The sequence below is a fragment of the Onychostruthus taczanowskii genome, unplaced genomic scaffold, assembly GCF_017590055.1.
Source record: "Onychostruthus taczanowskii isolate IOZ18803 unplaced genomic scaffold, ASM1759005v1 scaffold87, whole genome shotgun sequence".
NCBI classification, from domain to species: domain Eukaryota; kingdom Metazoa; phylum Chordata; class Aves; order Passeriformes; family Passeridae; genus Onychostruthus; species Onychostruthus taczanowskii.
Genome location: NW_024506662.1, coordinates 1,725,326 through 1,744,674, shown reverse-complemented (window position 1 = coordinate 1,744,674; position 19,349 = coordinate 1,725,326). Strand labels below are relative to the sequence as shown.

Below are 19,349 nucleotides of genomic sequence, written 5' to 3'. Positions count from 1 at the left end.
CCTCCCCTCGCCCCCGCCGCCTCCCCCTCCTCGCCCCCCCGGCTTCCCACCACGGCCGCTCTCGGCGAGGAAACTCTGGCCTCCGCTTCCTCCTCCTCCGACTCGGACACCGGCGGAGCCTCCCCGCCCCCGCGGAAGAAAGCCCGGGCCTCCCCGGCGGCGGCGGAGGGAGCAGGAGAGCCCGGGGCTTCCGCGGGCAGAGCAGGCCTCACCTCGTCCCAGTCCCCCTCGGTGCCCGCCGGGCTCGCCCCCGCCGCCGCCCCGCTCAGAGGCAGCAGCAGCAGCGGCGGCATCGCCAGCAGCACCATGCAGGCCAACGAGGCGGGAGGGGGCCAGCAGCAGCAGCAGCCGCCGCCGCAGGGCCCGGAGCTGGGCTGCCTGGGCGCCCAGAACGGCGAGGCCTCGGCGGGCACGGCCGCCGGTGACCAGCTGGCCCATGCCAACGGGCTGCTGCCCTCGGCCAACAGCGGCGGCCCCGGCGGCGGCAGCCCCGGCGGGCTCGGCGTCAACAACGGGGTGCCCGCCGCCGGGGGGCCCGGCCCGGCCGCCGCCGAACTAGGGGGCGGCGGCGGCGGCAGCGCCCTGAAGAAGAAGAAGCGGCTCTCGCAGTCTGACGAGGACGTGATCCGGCTGATCGGGCAGCACCTCCACGGGCTGGGGCTCAAGTAAGTGGCCGCGGTGGGCGAGGGGCAGCGCGGCCGGGGCGGGGGACAGGCTCCTTCCTTCCTTCGTTTCCTGCGGCACCCTGACCGGAGGGTCCCCCCGGGGCAGCCCCGCACACACGCCCCGCCGCCCTCCGCTCCGTCCGCGGGGAGGGTCCGGCGCGGGGTCCCTGCGGAGGATGGGCAGCCCGGAGCGGGGAGGAGGGGAGAGGAAGGGACACCCGGCGGGGAGCGGAGGTTGGTGGCCAGAACTGCCCCGGTGTCGCAGCCCGGTGGTCTCCGGCGAGGGGAGAGCAGTGCCCGGCTGCGAGGCAGAGCGGTGGGGCAGGCCCGCTGCCGGAAAAATGGAGCCGGAGCTGTGTTTTCCAAGCCCGTGCCGGTGTCTAGCGAAGGGACAGGACAGGAGGTTCCCTTGCCAGGGATGGCAATATGGAAGTCGAGTTGCACACCGATAAGGGTAGATCAATACAAATGTGTTAGTGGGGGAGAAGTTATCTGGTAAACATAATGGAGCCCGCAGCTGGGCGTGGGGGGGCGGCTTTTCGCAGATGAGCTCCAAGATTTGGCTTGTCAGCTCGGAGGAAGCGACACAAAGTAAACTGCCACTTAAAGCAGGCCGATTGGTTTCGCTCTGGAAACCTTTGGCCCTCTAAATTGTGAAGGCCTCTCAAGATTTGTGCTGGGCACGTGTTTTTGCTAATAATCTTACTTGTAAACAAGAAATGAGAATGTTGGCCCTTCCTTAAAATCAGAATGGAGAAAATAATTTCCCCGTGGAATAGGGGAAGTCTTAAGTGTTTAATCATAGTGCTTTGTGAGTAAAGCTAAAGCTAGCCAGTATGTCATCATTTTGGAAGGAGGGTAGAGAAGTCCTGCGAAGTGCTTATGTAGCCACAAAAGAAGTCTTCAAAACACTGCAGAATGGGTCAGCTATAAAGAACATATTCCATAAAATAAATTGCCTCTGACACAAGAGGCAAGTTTACAGCAGCAGACAACTCGTGACTATTCATAGATGACACCACAGTAAATAAGCTATTTTTAGTATAAAAGGGGGAGGGCTACAGGTTCCTGAGTTTGTTTATTTTTTTTTAAGGAGGCAGTCTTTTAAGAAGTGATGAAGAAAAAATTAGGCCTGTGCCAGATGTTGTAGCTCTCCTTGTTCTTTTAGGGGGGAGGTAGGGAGGGGGCAGGGGATGGCAGCCAGGAGCTGACAGCTTTCTAGACTGTATCTTCCTTCATGAAGTTTATCTTCTGTGCAGGGCTGGCTGTTTGTGGTGGCTGGTAAGTCACATACTTTATGGTACTTCAGCAAAGCTTTCAAGCTCCTTGACAACTTGCTTTAGGTAGAGGTAGCTTTTTACATGTCTCAGGCAACTGAGATCACCTTCTTGAACAAGCATCTGAATCTGGTCATCGTATTCTTGTTTTATTAAAGTTACTTTAAAGTGTGGTAAACTGTTATCATAGCAGGCGGTGTATTTGTGAGGGTGAAACTGGTCGGGTTTTTTTACACTGTATCTCTCCTGCAGCCAGACTGTTGATCTCCTCATGCAAGAGTCAGGATGTCGTTTAGAACATCCTTCAGCTACCAAATTCCGCAATCATGTCATGGAAGGAGAATGGGATAAGGTAACGTAGGGCTTATAGGACTGTATTAACCACTGTTGAAATTATAGTATCTGTGAGAGAATTCAAAATTCACCCTCCTTATATACTTTTTTTTCTCTTATGCCGATTTCTGCAGGCTGAGAACGACCTGAATGAACTTAAGGCCTTAGTGCATTCTCCGCATGCAATTGTGGTAAGAGGCACACTTGAACTCTTTCAGAGCTGTGTAGTTGGACTAATTGTAGTGGTGTAATCTTTCACTATGGAGTTGGTTGTCCATAGTTCTTGTTTTCTCTTTTTTGTTTACTTTTAAGCTGCTTGCATGCTATCTCAAACGTCATACTAATCTGAACTTTTTTTTATTCTGTTGTAGAATGTGAGATAGGCAGCCCAAAAGTATTGAGGCTAAGATTTGGTGTACTGAATTTTAAAACTCTATTAAACGTACCTAACTGATAAAATATAAACCCTGTCACAGTCCTAAAATAGGTCAGTTTCTGTAGAAACTGCCTATGTTGAATACTAATTTCAACCTTGAAATACTTGTCACAGTCTCTGTGTTTATAGGAGTTAGGTGTTCTTGAGGGAAGAGAAGTTTAGAAATAAAATGCACTAATAATAATGTGGAGTTGGCATTGTAATAGCACATTACAAGAATATAGAGGCTGCTATAGACCATGAACAATACTGTTGCTTTTCCAGATGGCTTTTAAAGAGCAAATGCATTTGTATTGCTGTTTGGGATTTTATTTAGAGCTTTTTCCCTTTGGGTGGCTTTTTTTTTTAAAAAAAGATAAACCTAGAAATAGAAGGTTGGTGGATCCTGTGACTTGACACCACAATACATGTTGTTATGATTTCAGTTGCTTTGAGTAAAGTGTTTCTTGTTTTGATTTTTCTATCTCAAGATATAAATCATCACTTGGCTCTTCAAAGAGCTTGTTCTCTTGTGTTTGGACTTTTATTTTAATGAGATGAAGTTACAACAGCTATGGTCACTTAGGAAGCAAACAGTATCAAGGCTTTTTGAAGTGTCTGTGACTGTAAACAATGAGGAATCAGCTGATGGCTGCTTAGTTCCACTTCTAGCTGATTCATTTGTTGTCAAGACAATTTCCTGTCCGATGGGGGAGGGAGAGAAAGAGAGAACAGGAAATGAAGTAGGAAAAACAGATGTTTAACAAAACATCAGAGGGTACTTGACAGAAGTTTACATTTGGTTCTATTACTTTGGTCAAAGCTTAGCACCTCTTAACTAGACCGGCCAGTAGTTCACTTTCTCTTTTGTCAAAGACCTGAAGGAGTTGAGAATATTGCATGCACGTTTCAACAGTTTGTGCAGCCTGAAAGTATGGAACTGCTGTATTGGAATATGAATGGTCATTTGAAACAAATTCTCACGGGTTCTGAAGTTACAATGTTTGTCTGTAGTATTCAAATGTTTTGCATGTTAGTGAGTCAAGAGATTTAATTGAGATATCAACATTGTACTCTTTAAAGACGTCAAGAAAAAATAATGTTTTTCTTCTGTTGTTCTGAAGGGCTCCAAGAGCATTCTCTAATATTGCTATCTTAAGTGATTCCATAAAGCTTGGTGCAATAAACACATTGGTTTAGACTGAACTTTACCTGAACCAATATTAACTGTTCTCTTTTTAAAGTTAGTCTTCTTTATATTAACTTGATATAATTTAAAACAGATAACAGTTTTGAATATCTTACATGTGCAAGACAGCATTATTTGCAAGGATCAGTTGAGCTTGTGTGCGTGGAGTCTCCTCCTCCCTCCTTGTCCAGCTTTTGTGCACATGGTTGAGGTTCTGGGTGGGTATTAGTGCTGGGAAGTTAGAGAGAGATCATTACAGGTAAGGAGGGATGCTTTATGCTCTGTCGGTATTCCCCACTGCAGTAAAGTCAGAGCTAATGATGGTGATAAATGTCTTGATCAGGAAAAGTCCAAATAACGTGCTGCTGCAGGTAGCTCTTTAAAAATAGAAAATTGGATTTTGAGTTTTCTGACTTGTGACTCACACTTTGTGACTAGATGTTTTAAAAATGTGTGCATACAAGAAGAATGGGTACCTAAAAATTTAGATGACACAGGGAGTATTTAACTAAGTAGGGTGTGTGTTTTGTGGTTTGTTTTTGGTTTGTGGTTTGGGTGGGTTTGTGTTTTTTTTTTTTTTTTTTTTTTTTTTTTTTTTTTCTTACAGTTAATATGACCTGGACAAAATAACCAGGATACACAGTTGCTTTTGAAATGTCTGGTCAGTGAAGGGAGACGCATATGTATTAAAAAAATCCTACTTATGTTTAATTTCCTGATTTCTGCAAAGTGCTTTAAGTTCTACAGGTGAAAACACTAAATATGAAGTGGCTGCTGTCAATTTTTAAGGCTTTGATGCAGTGTGTTGTTATGGGGGGAAGGAGGGTGTGGCAGCACACAGGACAGTTTGCTATTTCTATTTCTGTTAACACAACTGAGTGCTGTACAGTATGTGATTAGTCATGTTTACTTTTCCAGCATATAAGATACAGCTGTCTTAGAAAATCTGTAGGAAAACTTTATAATTGAATCAAGCATGATGTTTTTCCTTCAGTAACAGTTAGAAAACACCAACTTCAAGCCAGCCTGAGGTTTTGCTTGCTTTGGGGCTACTCAAGCATGTGATGGCATCTGTCTTGGGTACTTAATTGCACCTAGGAAGAAACTTTGGGATTATTCCTCTACAGTCATCCAGAAAATACCTTCAGATTGCTCTCTTTACTTATTCCAGAGGTATACAGCCTGCAGCAGGCAATACAATCTAAAAAGTGAGTTAAATATTATCATTTGAGTGAAGTGCTCCACCTGCCTGCATGGTGTCCCTCTTGCTACCAGCATTAAGGGCAGTTCCCTACTGGAGTTAATTACTCCCTGTGTAGTAGGACTTGGTATGGTTGAAGCCTCATTAAATTCCTTGTGGAATTCTGTAGAGCACAATGTTTTCTGCCCTTTACATATCAGGGCATTTAAGTTTTGGATTTTTTTAAGTGCTTTCCATCAGTGTTTTACAAAACTGTCATGGTAAAAGACTACAGGATAGAGAAAACTGAGGTCTTACTTCTGCAGGCTGTAAGTAAATAGCTGCTGTCTTGAGTTTGTTTTGAAAATCTGCTGATAATTTCACTGTGTATTTTAGTCACCTATTTCATTTCAAAGAGCAGTTGTTTCAGCAATGTTTACTTATTTTGGACTCCTAGTACATTAATAAAACTGTTGTGGAGCTTGTTAAGATATGCAGGTTGAAAATAACTCCAAAATCTAGACATAAACTTAGTTTATTTTGCATTTTGTTCATTAAACTTCTGAAGATTCACTGCTGGTTACAGTTACTGATCAGAATGGCCCAATTTCTTGCCTGTGGCAGTATGTTTTTCCTGTTCCTTTCACAGCTTTGTTTGCTGAGGTTTTCACCTTTGGGTAGGTAGTGATGCTGAGTTATGGTACATGCCAGACTTCCTAGAATTTAGGATTCTGGAAGGGGCTTTCCTACTAACAGTTAGGACAAGGGAGGAGTACAGTACTAAGCATTTGTGTTAGTAATCCAAGGCTGTAGTTTGAAGGAAGAAAAATGCTAATAATGCATACATTGAAACAAACAAACAAAACCTTGTAAATCTGTTAACTCTTAGTTTTGCCCCAGGGTAACCAGAGTTCAATTTACACTTAAATAAGAGCTTGTAGAAACAACAAAGTAATGCACTTTACCCTCATCCATTCTGTAGAGGTGAAAGACAGGATGAGCTAGTAATAAATAAACAAGCCAGAACAGCCAGACTGCAGTGCTGACACTTGGATTGGACTTTTCCAGGTGTCCATCAGGGTGAGGAATCTTGGCTATAAGCTAAGCAATGGTGGTGTCTGAATTTTAAATTGTTCAGGAGTCATGGGTGTGATGATGTTGAATTTCCTTTGCAAACACTGAGATGATAACAAATCCCAGGCACTCGTGTTACTTTGGTATGTTTTTCATTATGGTCATTTTGATTTCCCTTCTTTGTAAGGCAGCTAAAAAACATGGAGAAAGAATAAGCTACTTAATCAGTGGAGTTTGTGCTTTGGCTTTACAGTTGTCAAAATTTTAAACAGTTCTCATTCCTTCTAGAAGAGCTTGTTTGGGCTCTAAAAGAGATGATGTACCCAAAATGGTCTTGGATTTTGTAGAAGGTGGTGTTGGAAGAAGTTGGAAGTACTATTAGGAGGGTGTAAAGGAGTTGATAGAAATTTAATTGCCAGCAAAGTCACTAATTGTACAAAAATAAGTAGGAGACAGTGAGTGTCCCAATGTTAAAAAATGACCTGCAGTGTAATATTACTGGAGTGTGACTCTTGCCTTAAGCAAATTCATGCCATTGTTTGAGTATGCTGTAGGGCAAGTTTTGGAGCAGTTATCAAAATAGCTTAGCAATTCATTTAATTTCCCCATCAAGACTTTAGTCCCTGCCCTCTGCTGTCGATAAGTTACTATTTCAAGTTGCTTATCTCTTATTCTAATTCTCCATTACGGGAACACTTGATTGCTGCATGAAATGTATAATACTTTGTTTTTCTGGGGGCCTTTATGTTCTTAATATGCCTAAGTCACACATGGCATTGATGGCCTCTTTTTTTTTTTTTTTTAAGCCATACTTTCTAGCCTAGAACTGAAATTACACCTCTTTGGCAACAGCATTCTGAGTGGTAATATTCCTGTAATGCTTTCATGGAATTGCTGGGACTGGTGTTATAAAACCCATATTATAGGGTTTTTCTGCTCTTTTTACTTTTTCCTCTAACAAAATGAAATTAATGTTCCAAGTCCTGAAAGTAAGGAGGGTGAAAAGGTAGGTTATCACATTTAATGGAAATATGATATAAATTAAGTATTCTACACAATGGATGGAGAAGGAAGGTAGGGGGGGAGTATAGTTTTTATTACAGATAAATATCAGTCTATTTTTGATCTGGTGGCAGTCATCAGTGTGAGGTGACCAAAAGCAGTGAAATATAGTATGTGTCTGCTACCTGGGCATTTCCATGTATCCTGGAGAGCATGTGCACAGCTGGTGGGGGAAGTTCTTATCCCTCCTGCTGCTGGTATATAAGCAAACAGTGTGGGGTCTGCTGGCCTGCTGCATGGAGCCAACCACTGGGCTTGTAAATAATTGGGATATCTTTCATTTGGTTTTTCACATGTCAGAACATCGAAAAAAGTTGTCTCACCTGGAAGAACTGTACAGTAATGGTCTAATAATTCCAAATTCAAATAAACTAAAGAGCTGGATTGGGAGTGCAATACAGGTTTGCCTGTCAGATACAGGACAGCAGAGCACTACAGACAAGTTTGAACATAAATCATCTTTAGTGTGTCATGTTTTATGCTTCACAAAGCTGTGTGGTAAGTTAATAGCACTGTATGTGGAAACTTCATTCTTTTGAAGAACTGAGTGTCTCTGGAAATGAAAATGCTTTATGTTTTAACTTTGAATTTAACATCTAGTGAGCCTTAAACTTTCATGTGAGCTTTAATAGGACAGGAACATCTTAAACTTCCCAATTATCCCTCTACTTAAGGAGGCTGGCAGTGTGTTTGAAACTAAGTAAACATTGACCAAATATGAGCATGAAAATAGTGAGGTGCCTGAGGTCTGGTGAAAGCAAAGGAAACTGGTAATTGAACTGGTGGTGTATTCATTGGGAAAGCAAATGTAGTTTGCTACACTTTATCTCCAGTCTGTGTCTTCCCAATTTGTCTAAGCATGAACGTTTTCCTCATTTTTCTCTTCAACCTGTTGAGTTTTGTGGACTAAACCTGCAATTTCTGGTAGCAGTAAAGAATGTGTACAAACACAAGATACTTGATTTCATCCAGAAACAACCAAACTGTGTTTGTCCTAAATTACTGTTAAAAATTTTAGTATAGTAACTTAATGCCTAATTTTAAAATTTTTTTTACCCACAGATATTTGTTAGAATAGCAGGCTTGATTATTTTTTTTTTAAAGAAAACAATCAAAAGCTGTAAAAGTGAAAGGAACACTATGAAATAACAGCACTTAATTCAGTGTTGAAGTGACTTCTAAATATAGGAAACTGGTTTTTTTTCTGTAATCCTGGAAACAGCACCCAAGGAAAACAAGTGAACATGGCACTACAAAAAAACCCCAAAACCTCAGGCAGTGTCAGTTTGTTGCTGTTATATGTTATGCAGCTATGCAAACAATCAACACCTATGTAAGCAGTGTGAGAACTTGATGAGTTTTCCTGTTGTGTTCTGTGCTGTCACACAGTCTTAAATATGTGAATAGCTGATTTGGGGCCCTTTTCTTGATAGAACGTTTCACTGGAAAACCGGAGTAATGCAGGGTTTGAAGGGTGATGACTAAAGAGAGAGCAGGTGAAAGTGGGAACAATTGCAGGGGAGATCTGAGGAATGAGATAGCAACTACTTGGAGCCCCATCAGGCAGGGAAGAAATTCATGGGTAGCTTAATTGCTGCAGTGTTGTTGAAAAGCCAACAAAAGAAATTGAGTAATGAAACATTACTTAGAGCTGTCTTTCTGAAGGGCATAGTAGAATGGTTTCTACTGTTCTGTTTAGGCTCAAACGTTTTCTGAAACTTCAGTCAACCTTTTTCCCCTGACTGCTGCTTTCTGTCATGTCAGAGGATGAAGTTTTTGCTGCTGCAGCAGAAGTACCTGGAATACCTGGAGGATGGCAAGGTCCTGGAGGCACTTCAGGTTCTACGCTGTGAACTGACGCCTCTGAAATACAATACAGAACGCATTCATGTCCTCAGTGGGTAAGTGTTTGGACTTTGAGAGCTCTTGCAGAGAAGTTTTTTAAGGAATTCTGTAGCTTTTGATAGCTGATGTTGTGAAGACTCAAGCTGTATTAAAGCTACTGTCCTGGTGGATAATAAGCTGTACTGAGATGTGATAAAATGCTGAGTAAAGAATGCTGTTCAGTAGACAGTATTTTGTTTCAGATGCTTGAAAACAACCTGATGATGGACTTACTTTAATACTACTAGAACCCAAATTAATATTTATGTACATATGTATGGTTATCTGAGAATTATTAGCCAGTTATCCTAAAATTTAGTTGAGTGTAATCTGATTTGTTCTTAGATGAAAATAAGACATTTCTACCATCCTAAAATTGCTTGTGTTTTGTTTTCTTTTTGTATGGCCAGTTTGCAGACATTTGTTCAGAAGATGTGTGTTTGTGTGAAATAGTTCCCTGCTTTTTCACTGTTGGTCTCAAGCTTAACTTACCTGTTCCCAGTTAATTAAAAATGTTATGATCTGTATCATATCATGCTTAGAAGTGAAAAGAATGATTCCAAAAAGACTTGGTCTGTTGGTGTATGTGCCCTTTTGAAACAGGTACCTGATGTGTAGCCATGCAGAAGACTTGCGTGCAAAAGCAGAGTGGGAAGGGAAAGGAACAGCTTCCAGATCTAAACTTTTGGACAAACTCCAGAGTAAGATTTTTAGATGTTTAGAATTGCTTCTCATCTCTGTTAAATCCAGTATAACTTGCACATCCCAAGGAACTGACTGTGTTTGCTGGTTGGTTGGTTTTTTGTATTTCTTGGTTCATGAGGATACCTTTAGGTGCCTTTACCCTTTGGTCTTCTGTACTTAACCTTTTGCTGTCTCTGATAAACTGTTGGTAATAAATACTGTTACTTCTTAGCTCTGCTGCATGCAGTAGTGATATAACTTGGTGATTAAATGTGTGGTTTAGGGAGGTGTGTGTTATAAATTCCAGCCACAGTGAGCGGTGGAAGCCACATGTGGCCTATAACACATGGTTATAGATACTGGTGCTGGTTGATAGTTGTTTCATACTTTGCTCTGAATTATGGTTTCTCCTTTCTCTTGTGGCTATTGTAATACTGTGGACCAAAGTTATAAAACCCATGGTATTCTTTATTTTCATAGTGCTGATAGAGAATTCCTTAAAGGAACCCAGCTGATGGTGTTGTTATGCAGCATTATAGATTTTGTAAAATACTGAGTTTTGAGTTAGCTTGTTAAAATGGTGCTTGTTGGCCAGGACAATGCACTCTACAACAACAAATACCTTACATACAGCTCTGCTTCCCAGAAGTTCATGCTTTAATTCCAGCTGTATAGCTGTACATTCAAATTCAACAAGCTGTGTGCTATTATTTACTGAGCTCTTTTCCAGAACCACTCAAATCAAAGTATGCTCTTACTTGTAACTTGCTTTTGATAAGCCTTTTTTCCTTCATGTGTTTGTTTTCTCTTCCTAACTCCTCTGAAGCCTACCTGCCCCCATCAGTGATGCTTCCTCCAAGGCGTTTACAGAACCTGCTGCGCCAGGCTGTGGAACTCCAACGGGACCGGTGCCTATATCACAACACCAAACTAGACAGCAACCTAGATTCTGTCTCGCTGCTAATAGATCACGTTTGTAGTAGGTAAGAAACATTCCTGACTTCTGAAAGGGGCAATCTTTTCTTGGTCTTTTAAAATAATCTGCTTGTCAGAAACGTGAAGACTGTTCTGAGCTGGTTTCACAGGATTTTACTGGGAAAAAGTCGTTCTCGCTAAATGAGCAGTGGGAAGTAAAGAAGGTGTGTACATGAGATTTTGGTAGCTGGATGTGGGGTAATGGGATCAAACTGAAGCTTTAAAATTTTAATCAGATTGGTGTAAAAAGAAGATACTGCTATGCCAATCCATAGCCACTTGTTTCTAGTAATTTTGGGCAGCCAGTTGTCTGTTCATCAGCACAGGATTCCTGTGTTTTTTCACTGGAGATTGAGTGGTGTGTTGCTTACCCAGACTGTCTTTAAGGTTACTGGAATGTAGAAAGCCTGCTGAAGCATGCTTCTTTGAACTCAACTTTCAGCTGTAACTTTGAGTAGACACAGGTGCTTTTAGACACAAAGGTTTGTGTCTAAAACACAGAGGAGAAATGTACAGTAGATTTTTCTGAGTTACATAACATGAGCAATAAAAGGAACTATTTTCTCAGATTTGTAGTAAGGTAGTAAGAATGGTCTCTTATACCTTTGTATTGGCTCTTTAGACTGTCTGGATAACTTTTTTTTTTTGGTGACAAAATGGAGGCTGCTTCTGAACCTTCAAAATGCAATACTCTTAATAGACATGAAACAGGAAGATGTTTGTTTTTAACAAATGGCTGACTTGAGCAGTTTTTCCTCATCCAGCAAAACTTGGCTAAGGACCTAAAACTCTGTGTAGCTTTTATGGAAAACTGCTGTGCTGTGCATGGTGGATTAAGGGAATAAGGGCTGTATGGGATATCCTTATGTATTTGTCCCTGTAACAGGCTAACACTTGGGCTTTCAGGGGAATTATTTTCAGTTAAGGTTGGCTCATCTGAGGAAGTTAATTAAGAACTGATAGACTTGCTTATAGAAATTTTCTGAACTCAGCTGCTTTGACTTGCATTCTTGGGTTACTTGGAATCAGTTTTTAAAGATGCAGACTTCCATAGTACTTCACTGTAGCCATCCTAAGGTTTGAAAATTGCTGTCTTTGGCACTTTATATATTTGAGTAGTCTTCTAGCTTACAATTTTGCTGCATTGCATTGTTTCAGCAGTTGTATATGTGTGCGCAGACCTTTGAATGTTGCCCATTTTAAGAGCTCTTGGAAGTGGTCTGGTACTGGTATTGTGGCTTCCCTCCTTCAGGAGTCTTAAAGAAAATCAGACTGCCTAGAAGAGATTTAACCTTTAAGCAAGGCCATGAGTAATATTGGCCGTTGTGCAACAGGTTTGATATTACTAATCAAATCCCAAGGAGCATTCCAGATCACTGTGACGAGCTTGATTTACTCAAGCCAGGCTACAGAGAGCCAGACTGAATTTCCCCCACCTGAATCTAACTCAGGTTTATTGTATATAGTATCTTTTCTATTTGCTGACATAAAAGTGTAGCCATAGTTTGGGTTTTTGTTTTGTTGATTCCTTTTTTTTTTTTTTTTTGGCTAAAGTGGTACTTCCTAAACTTGCATATTTGCTGTGTATATACATGCCTAGATATTCATGGCTACTGTAATTAAAAAACCCCAACCAAACAAGGACCCAAAAATCCACTTGGAAAGAGAGGCTTCCATTCTGTCCTCATCCTATTGTAGCTGCCTCTTGCAGGGATCTGGCTCCAGTTTGTGGTGTGCTGTGCATGCTGCCATGCTTGGGCACAGTGAGGTGAGTTGGACAGTGGAAGCCAAATTTTCATGAAGGTGACAGAAGTAACAGTAGTCTAAAAGCTTAGACAGTTGAAGTCCTATGCTACTTAATTGATGGAACACTGATAAATTTCCCCTTTTTAGTTGGAGCTAATCCCTTTTGGACTTCTGGTGATATTTCAGTTAGGCATGCTTGAATTGCACTAACAGGCAAAATGATTTTTAACTACAAAACTCACTTGATAAGAGTAGGAGATATGAATGAGGCACCACTGGGAGTGCAAGTGAAGAATTTCATGTTATTGTGCCAGAGGTTTTGATAGTAGGCAATTGATGCTCTTGGGGATGATGATTTTTGATTTTGAGAACCTTCAGCCTAGTTGGGTGTGTTGGGATTTTTGTTCATTTGCTTTTTTTTTGTGTGTTCTTTGTTGAGGAATAAATCTTTCATTGTATGTACCGGGAATAAAAAGGTAGCTATTTAATGTTTTATTCTATAATTTTGAACTTGTGAAAATACAACAACAGTAAACTTTATTAGATCCTCTATCTCAGTAAGTGAATGACATAATTCAGGTGTTTTGTGCTGAACAGAACAATTTGTAATGAAATGCTTCAAAAAAGATGAAGGAAAACCTTTGAGCTTCAGTAATATCTAATTACCAAAACCAGAAACTGTTAAGACAACTGGTTCTGGTTTCTTGTTTCAAGACTGCAGCTATTTCCTTCCACAGCCAGGTTATTGAATGTGGCTTTGCTGTCTGTGAAATCAAACTTGCTGAGTTTTGTTTCACTAGTTAAGTGGACTTTTTGTGGGAGCACTTAGATCCAACTGGGTTGTGAGCAGCATAATTCAGTACTGGCATGTGTCTGCAGCAGCCCTAATAATTGTGTCGCCCCTTTTAGGAACTGAAGGTATCTTACTATGAAAACAATGGGCTCCAGCATTATCCTGCTTGCTTTTCATGTCTACAAAACCTTGGCTGCTTTTCTTAAGCCTTAAGATGGAAGAGCTATTGTTCCATAGAGTATAATTTTGAAATGAAATGTGCTGAAAAGACTTTCCTGGGATGCAGTGTGCCCCTTGTACTTAGTGTGAATTCTGGATGCAGCCTCACCTCCTAGGGCAAGTTGCTGCTCAGAGCAAAAACTTTATGTTAGTATAGCTAAATAATAATGGAACACTGCTCCTGTAGGTGCACATCTCTGTCTAAGGGCTTGGCTGCTTCCCTCTAGACTTCAAGGGAAACAAAGTCTTTTTTCATGGGTGGGGCTTTTTTTACCTTGGGGTTCAGTGTCCTTCCAGGGGCAGCCAGGCAGTTCTTGGTCAGCTGAGAGCAGGGGCAGAACACATTTGTGTTTCTCTATAAACAAGTGTAGACATATCCAAGGAAGCCACATATATATATGTACATTTTATCCTTCTCTACCATAAGACTGGAAATGAGACTGTATAGTTGTTCAGTGCTGCTTGATAGTCTTGAAGCACAGACAAGGAAACCTCTTCTAATAAAAGAAAATGCACTGAGAGGGTACAGGCACTGTGTGAAGCAGAACTTTTTCTAGCTTCAGGGAAAAAGTAGTTTTTGAGGTGTCTGTCAGCCTGGCTGCTACCAAACTGTATTTGTAAACATTAATGTGAAGGAAGTAAGTTTTCTGCTTAAATTAATTGGGGGGGTTGGGGTGGGGTTGTTTGGTGGGTGGATTGTGATGTGTTTTTGTTGTTTTTTGATTGGGTTTTTTTGAGCCAGTTTATCTGCCTTGATGAATGCAATTGTACATTCAAGGGCACCATCATTCCCTTGGCATCACTGTGTCCCATCAGAGTTGTGTTGCACTGGGTGCTGGAAAAACTCAGCCTAAGACTAAACCACTTCAGCATCTCTGCAGTTGAAGAAAATGTGTCTGTGGTTATAGATTATCTTTTAGTGCATCTGAACAATGAACTTGTACCTCTTGCAGTATTATTTCAAAATAAAGACATCTGCTGTAAAAGCCTACATTTATTTTATCTTAGCTCTGAAATTCTTGTTTGAGAGCTTGTAGGCAAGATTTAAATCAAATAAAACTTGTCTCCAGTTCTCACCTAATTTAATAATTTGACTTAGCTTTTTTTTTGGTGTGTAACTAGAATATTAAGTATTGGCTCTAGAGGAATGTTTGGGTCTTCTATAGTAGTTTATAATGTATTATTTTGTTTGATAAACTCAGCATTTTATGAAATATTTTAGATTTTGTGAGAGAGAACTGTTCAAGCTGAAAGCTCAATGGTATCTTGCTAGTTATGCTTAGATATTGTATGTGGTACTCTGCAAAGGTGAAAAATGACAAAGGCAAAGAAACATTTAGTTTATTGCAGGGTCACATTCAGGAAAAGGAAGTTCTGTGTAGGAATAATTTCTTAGCAAGATACAGCTAAGTGAGTTAGATACCTACAAAAACCTCATGAGTAGAAACATTGCACCTATGGTTCAAAGAGACCTATACTATAGGATTTTCTATACAGTAGAAAATGATACTGTGATAAACTGTTCCACTCCTGATGAGGTCAGTTTAATTCCAACTTACATGAAAGAATAACAAATTATGTAGGTGAAATAAGAACAGTTCTGTGTTCTTATGGTTAATTACGATGCCTTAATGGTGTGAGTTTGTTGCCAGATAAGACACTTCATTCTGAACTTACTTGAAACAGCTCTTAATAGAAGGGTTTTCTAAGTTGTCTGGCCTTGCACTTCAATAAGGTTTTTGTTTGACTGGTATTTTTTTTTTAATAGCTTGACTTAAAACAATCTTACTGCTTTCTTATTGATCTGTGACTGCATCCCTTTGTTTTCCCAGGAAACAGTTCCCATGCTATACCCAGCAGATCCTAACGGAGCACTGTAATGAAGTGTGGTTCTGTAAATTCTCCAACGACGGCACTAAATTAGCAACAGGATCTAAGGACACAACTGTTATTATATGGCAGGTTGATCCAGTAAGTGTGAAAATGTGAATGAACTTGTCTTGCCCTTTCCTTTCAGCTTTCTCCTGCTAGGATGGTGTGATTTTTGTAGGACAGGCTGACATGTACTGTAGCCCTGTTACATCCTGTTCCCTGGGATATAAGTCTGGTAGATCTTGAAGCAGTAGGATATTTCTTACATATTTCCTACACATACCTATTGGTACATAAATAAAGAGGTTAATTGATGAGTCTAAGCCTGTTTTGACTTGTAGAAGTGATTATGAAAGTATGTCCATATATTTCATAATAATTGAAGACTGGGAATAAACTTGAACATATACACACAGCATTTGAAGTTGCTAGTGCTTGTGAAACTCTATCAGAAATAAGATCCTTATGGTTTTTTAACCACACTGCTGCAGGCTGGTATGTGAGGTGGAAAATGAAAGGTTTCTGCAGTTCCATACTGGTATTTGGTGGAGTTTGAATCTGAGTTTCTTTTCTTTCACTTCAGGTTAGGAAGCCATATAATCTGAGTCCTTTTTCCTGCTAAAATGATGGGAGGACCTTAAACTCCTGTTCCATCTGAATAAATATTATGTAGCCCCAGAACTAACAGCAGGCACCATGGCCTTTTCAGGCATAAGACTGCTGTGGTTTGTGTCTTACTGGGGCCAGTATGCTCTGGGCCAAGAGCTGCATAGTAGCAAAGCTGACTCTTGTTATTTAGTTTGGAAATTATCTGTGTTTTGGTTGTTGGTTTTGTTTTGTAATATTTTTAATAGAGTAATTTAGGTGAATTAAGGATCAAACATTTTTTGCTGTTAACTTGTCAGTTGACTGTAGGTGCACACCTTCCTTTTACACTGATGGGTTTTAATACCAAACATCTTGATTAGTACATCTTAAAGTGAATTGTTAGCTAATAGCTGCTTACTAAAACCACATTAATGTTTTGTGAGTGTTTAGACTAAGCCTTTGGACCAAGGGTTGCTAAAGAATAAAAATTATCTAAAAAATAGTTTGTGGGAAAGTGGTTTTGTAGAGTTTTATTGGTTTATCTCCTTTTTTGAGTGCTTTAAGAAAAATTGCAATGCTTTCAAGCAGGTGGATACTTAAATAGCATTAGGCCACATCAAGTGATTCACTTTCATATTTGCCAGAACATGCTTCTCACATTTCCTGTAGCAGTTGACATGGTCTTTTGACCCATAAATTTAATCTGATTTTCAAGGCTTTCGGTATACAAAATTACTCTAATTTGTTTGCATAAACTACATGGAAACAAACATCCAGCAGTGTCTGGGCAAGTGGTGGGAGAGCCGTGTTTTAAATGAACAGTGTTTGATTTTTCCACACGCACTTCACGTGTGTGAGAGTCCTTAATTTCTCCCTTTCTTTCTTCATTGCCCCCCCTTGAAGTGTAAGGACACTGCTCCAATGTGTTTTCTTAATTTCATACCTTGAATTTCTTACTCTTTTCTAAGACCCAGCCACATCTAGCCTGTCTTAACCTATGTGTCTGTTGTCGTTTCCGTGTGCTAATTTCAAAGTTCCAAGGAAGGCTCAGCAGCATTAAATGGTGTCTGAGTTGACTAGGTTTGTGTGGGATGCATTATTTGACTGTCAGGAAGTGTGGCAGAATCTCTGTGGAGCACAAAGGATGAGCACACCGTGCATCACCTTGTCTAACATGCATCTTCTTTGTTAAGAGTTCTCCTTTAACAGGCTCCTTAAAAAAATCCCTTCTGCGTTTTCTGAAAACTGTTGACAGGTTTTTGGTGTTTCAGCCAAGGAGCTCAGCTACTGCAGACATGAGTTGATGCCTGAATAGTTGCTTGTCATACACAACAAGAATTTGGGAAGCTGTATGTAAGGGATAGAAGTGCTGAGATTTCTTTTGGTGGTGGGTGGGAGGCAGGTTGACTACATTTGGGGATGTTTGCCTGAAATACCACTGACTGCTGTTTTAGAGCATGGTATAGCAGCTTTATGGTATTTGAAGGGAAGTATGAGAGCAGTATGGAAGATAGTAACAGCCACAGAGTGCTATCATTAGAAGAGGAATATCTTATATATCTTGTTCCTCATGAGTTTCAAATATGCTGAAGTGACAGGCTTCTTTAATCCTACTGTGTAAAAAAAAAAAAGTATCTGTTCCAGACAAGCTCCAGGATGTGAGATGATGTCAGACATGACTCAGTTTCCTTGAAAATCACTTTAGCTATAGACACAGCAGTGTCTAATGCAGTCTAGGAATAATGATTAGAATGGAAAAGGGGTCTTGAGGAGGTCCATTCATTTGTCCATCTTTCTCTGCACTCTGAAGATTATTCTTAGCTCACTTTGTTTTGAGGAATTTACTTTTTCTAGCTAGCCAGTGCTGCAGGCTGGCTGAGAGTCACCAAATCCCTCTCACTGCTGATCCCAGGAAGCAATCCTGTGTGTCACTCTTCCTCTGGTCTTTCTCTTCAGAATCAAGAAGTGCTCTGTTGATTAATACTGAAAAAAAGAGAGAAGGGACAATTAGAGAAATCAAGCTAGATTTTCAAATTAGTCACGCTTTTTGAAAAAAAGGTGGAGATATAAGCATCTGCCATGCATGGAAAAAAACGGGGGAGGGTGGGTAGAGGAAGGACAATTTGATTGCCCTTTCCAAGAGGCTTCAAAACAATTATTGTCAGTGTTTTAACAAGCTCTGTTCTACTTGTGTATATGCTGTTACCAAGAATCAGTGCTAATATTGTACTGAAGCGTGTTTCTGTATTTAGGAAGCCAGTGTGTGGTTGTTTCACAGTATCTAGCTGTACTATTTATTTTTAAAAGTTTCTTGAAAAGTCAAGTTCCTCTGATGAGGCAGCAGTAAAACAGTTGTAATATAGAGATGATACAAGATGCTGCATGTGCCAAGTATGCTTCATTCACTAAATCTGGCAGTGTGCTGTAGGCAGTGCTTCTGAAATAAGAACACCTCTCAAGGAAGATTTTATAAATATCTTTCTGTATATCTCCTTCTTTGAGCAGCACACACAAGATACGTGCAAGTTTATAAAAATATTGGCACTTGAAGGTTTTCCCTTGTCAGCAGCTGTGAAGGTTTTGGTTCTCTGTTTAACTAGAATAGGTTTCCAACATGTCTTTACTTTTAAGAAAGTAACTTAATTCTGTAAATACAGATGATAGTACTTTCATATTCCATTAGATATAGAAAAACTTGACGCTACAGAAATCTCCTGTACTAAGGAAAATCTACAGAAATCTTCAGTACTTTCTGTACTAAGTACAGAAATCTTCTGTTCTTCTGTACTGTAATATGAAACTTTGTACACAGTGGTATTTCTTGAGTTTTATGTTCAGAATCACAGAACACTGGAACAAAAGTACCTATGAGTGTTCTTTTTTGAAGTTTGAAGTTAGGAGCTTTCGTTTTCTGGCCCTGTAAACCGTGTAGCTGGAGGTTTGAAATGCTGTGGAAGCGTGAAATGTGGTGGTAGTTGATTTGCATTGTCTCAAGAGCTCCTCTCTTGTTCCAGGACACTCACCAGCTAAAACTCCTTAAGACGTTAGAAGGTCACGCGTACGGGGTCTCCTACATTGCCTGGAGTCCAGATGACAACTACCTTGTTGCCTGTGGCCCAGATGATTGTTCTGAGCTTTGGCTCTGGAATGTACAAGTAAGTGGTGGCTAAGAGTGAAAAACAAAACTTTGTGGTCAGCCTGATGCTTTTGTTTTAATATCTGAATACTGCAGGTGTGAAAGAAGGAATTGCCGCAGACTTGTGCCAGGGTGGGAATGTAAAGAAGAGATGCTGATCTCACTGTCCTCCTCTCAATTTGAAAAAATAATTATGGCAGCCTGCTAATGCTCTTTGCACTTTGGACAGAACTGAAATTGGAGTTTAAGTGTCTGGG

At 40.6% G+C, this 19,349-nt stretch overlaps 1 protein-coding gene across 2 annotated transcripts in view; it reads left to right on the top strand.

Moving 5' to 3' along the window:
• Positions 1–305: 305 nt before the first annotated feature.
• The window catches only part of WDR26 (WD repeat domain 26), a 31,412-nt gene continuing 12,368 nt past the window's right edge, over positions 306–19,349 (top strand). For both annotated transcript variants that reach the window (XM_041425084.1, XM_041425086.1), the window contains exons 1-8: positions 306–665; positions 2,195–2,294; positions 2,410–2,466; positions 8,960–9,096; positions 9,683–9,780; positions 10,590–10,746; positions 15,329–15,467; positions 18,971–19,111. In XM_041425084.1, the coding sequence (XP_041281018.1) occupies positions 307–665; positions 2,195–2,294; positions 2,410–2,466; positions 8,960–9,096; positions 9,683–9,780; positions 10,590–10,746; positions 15,329–15,467; positions 18,971–19,111 (1,188 nt within the window). In that variant the 5' untranslated portion in view covers position 306. The remainder of the gene's footprint in view (positions 666–2,194; positions 2,295–2,409; positions 2,467–8,959; positions 9,097–9,682; positions 9,781–10,589; positions 10,747–15,328; positions 15,468–18,970; positions 19,112–19,349) is intronic.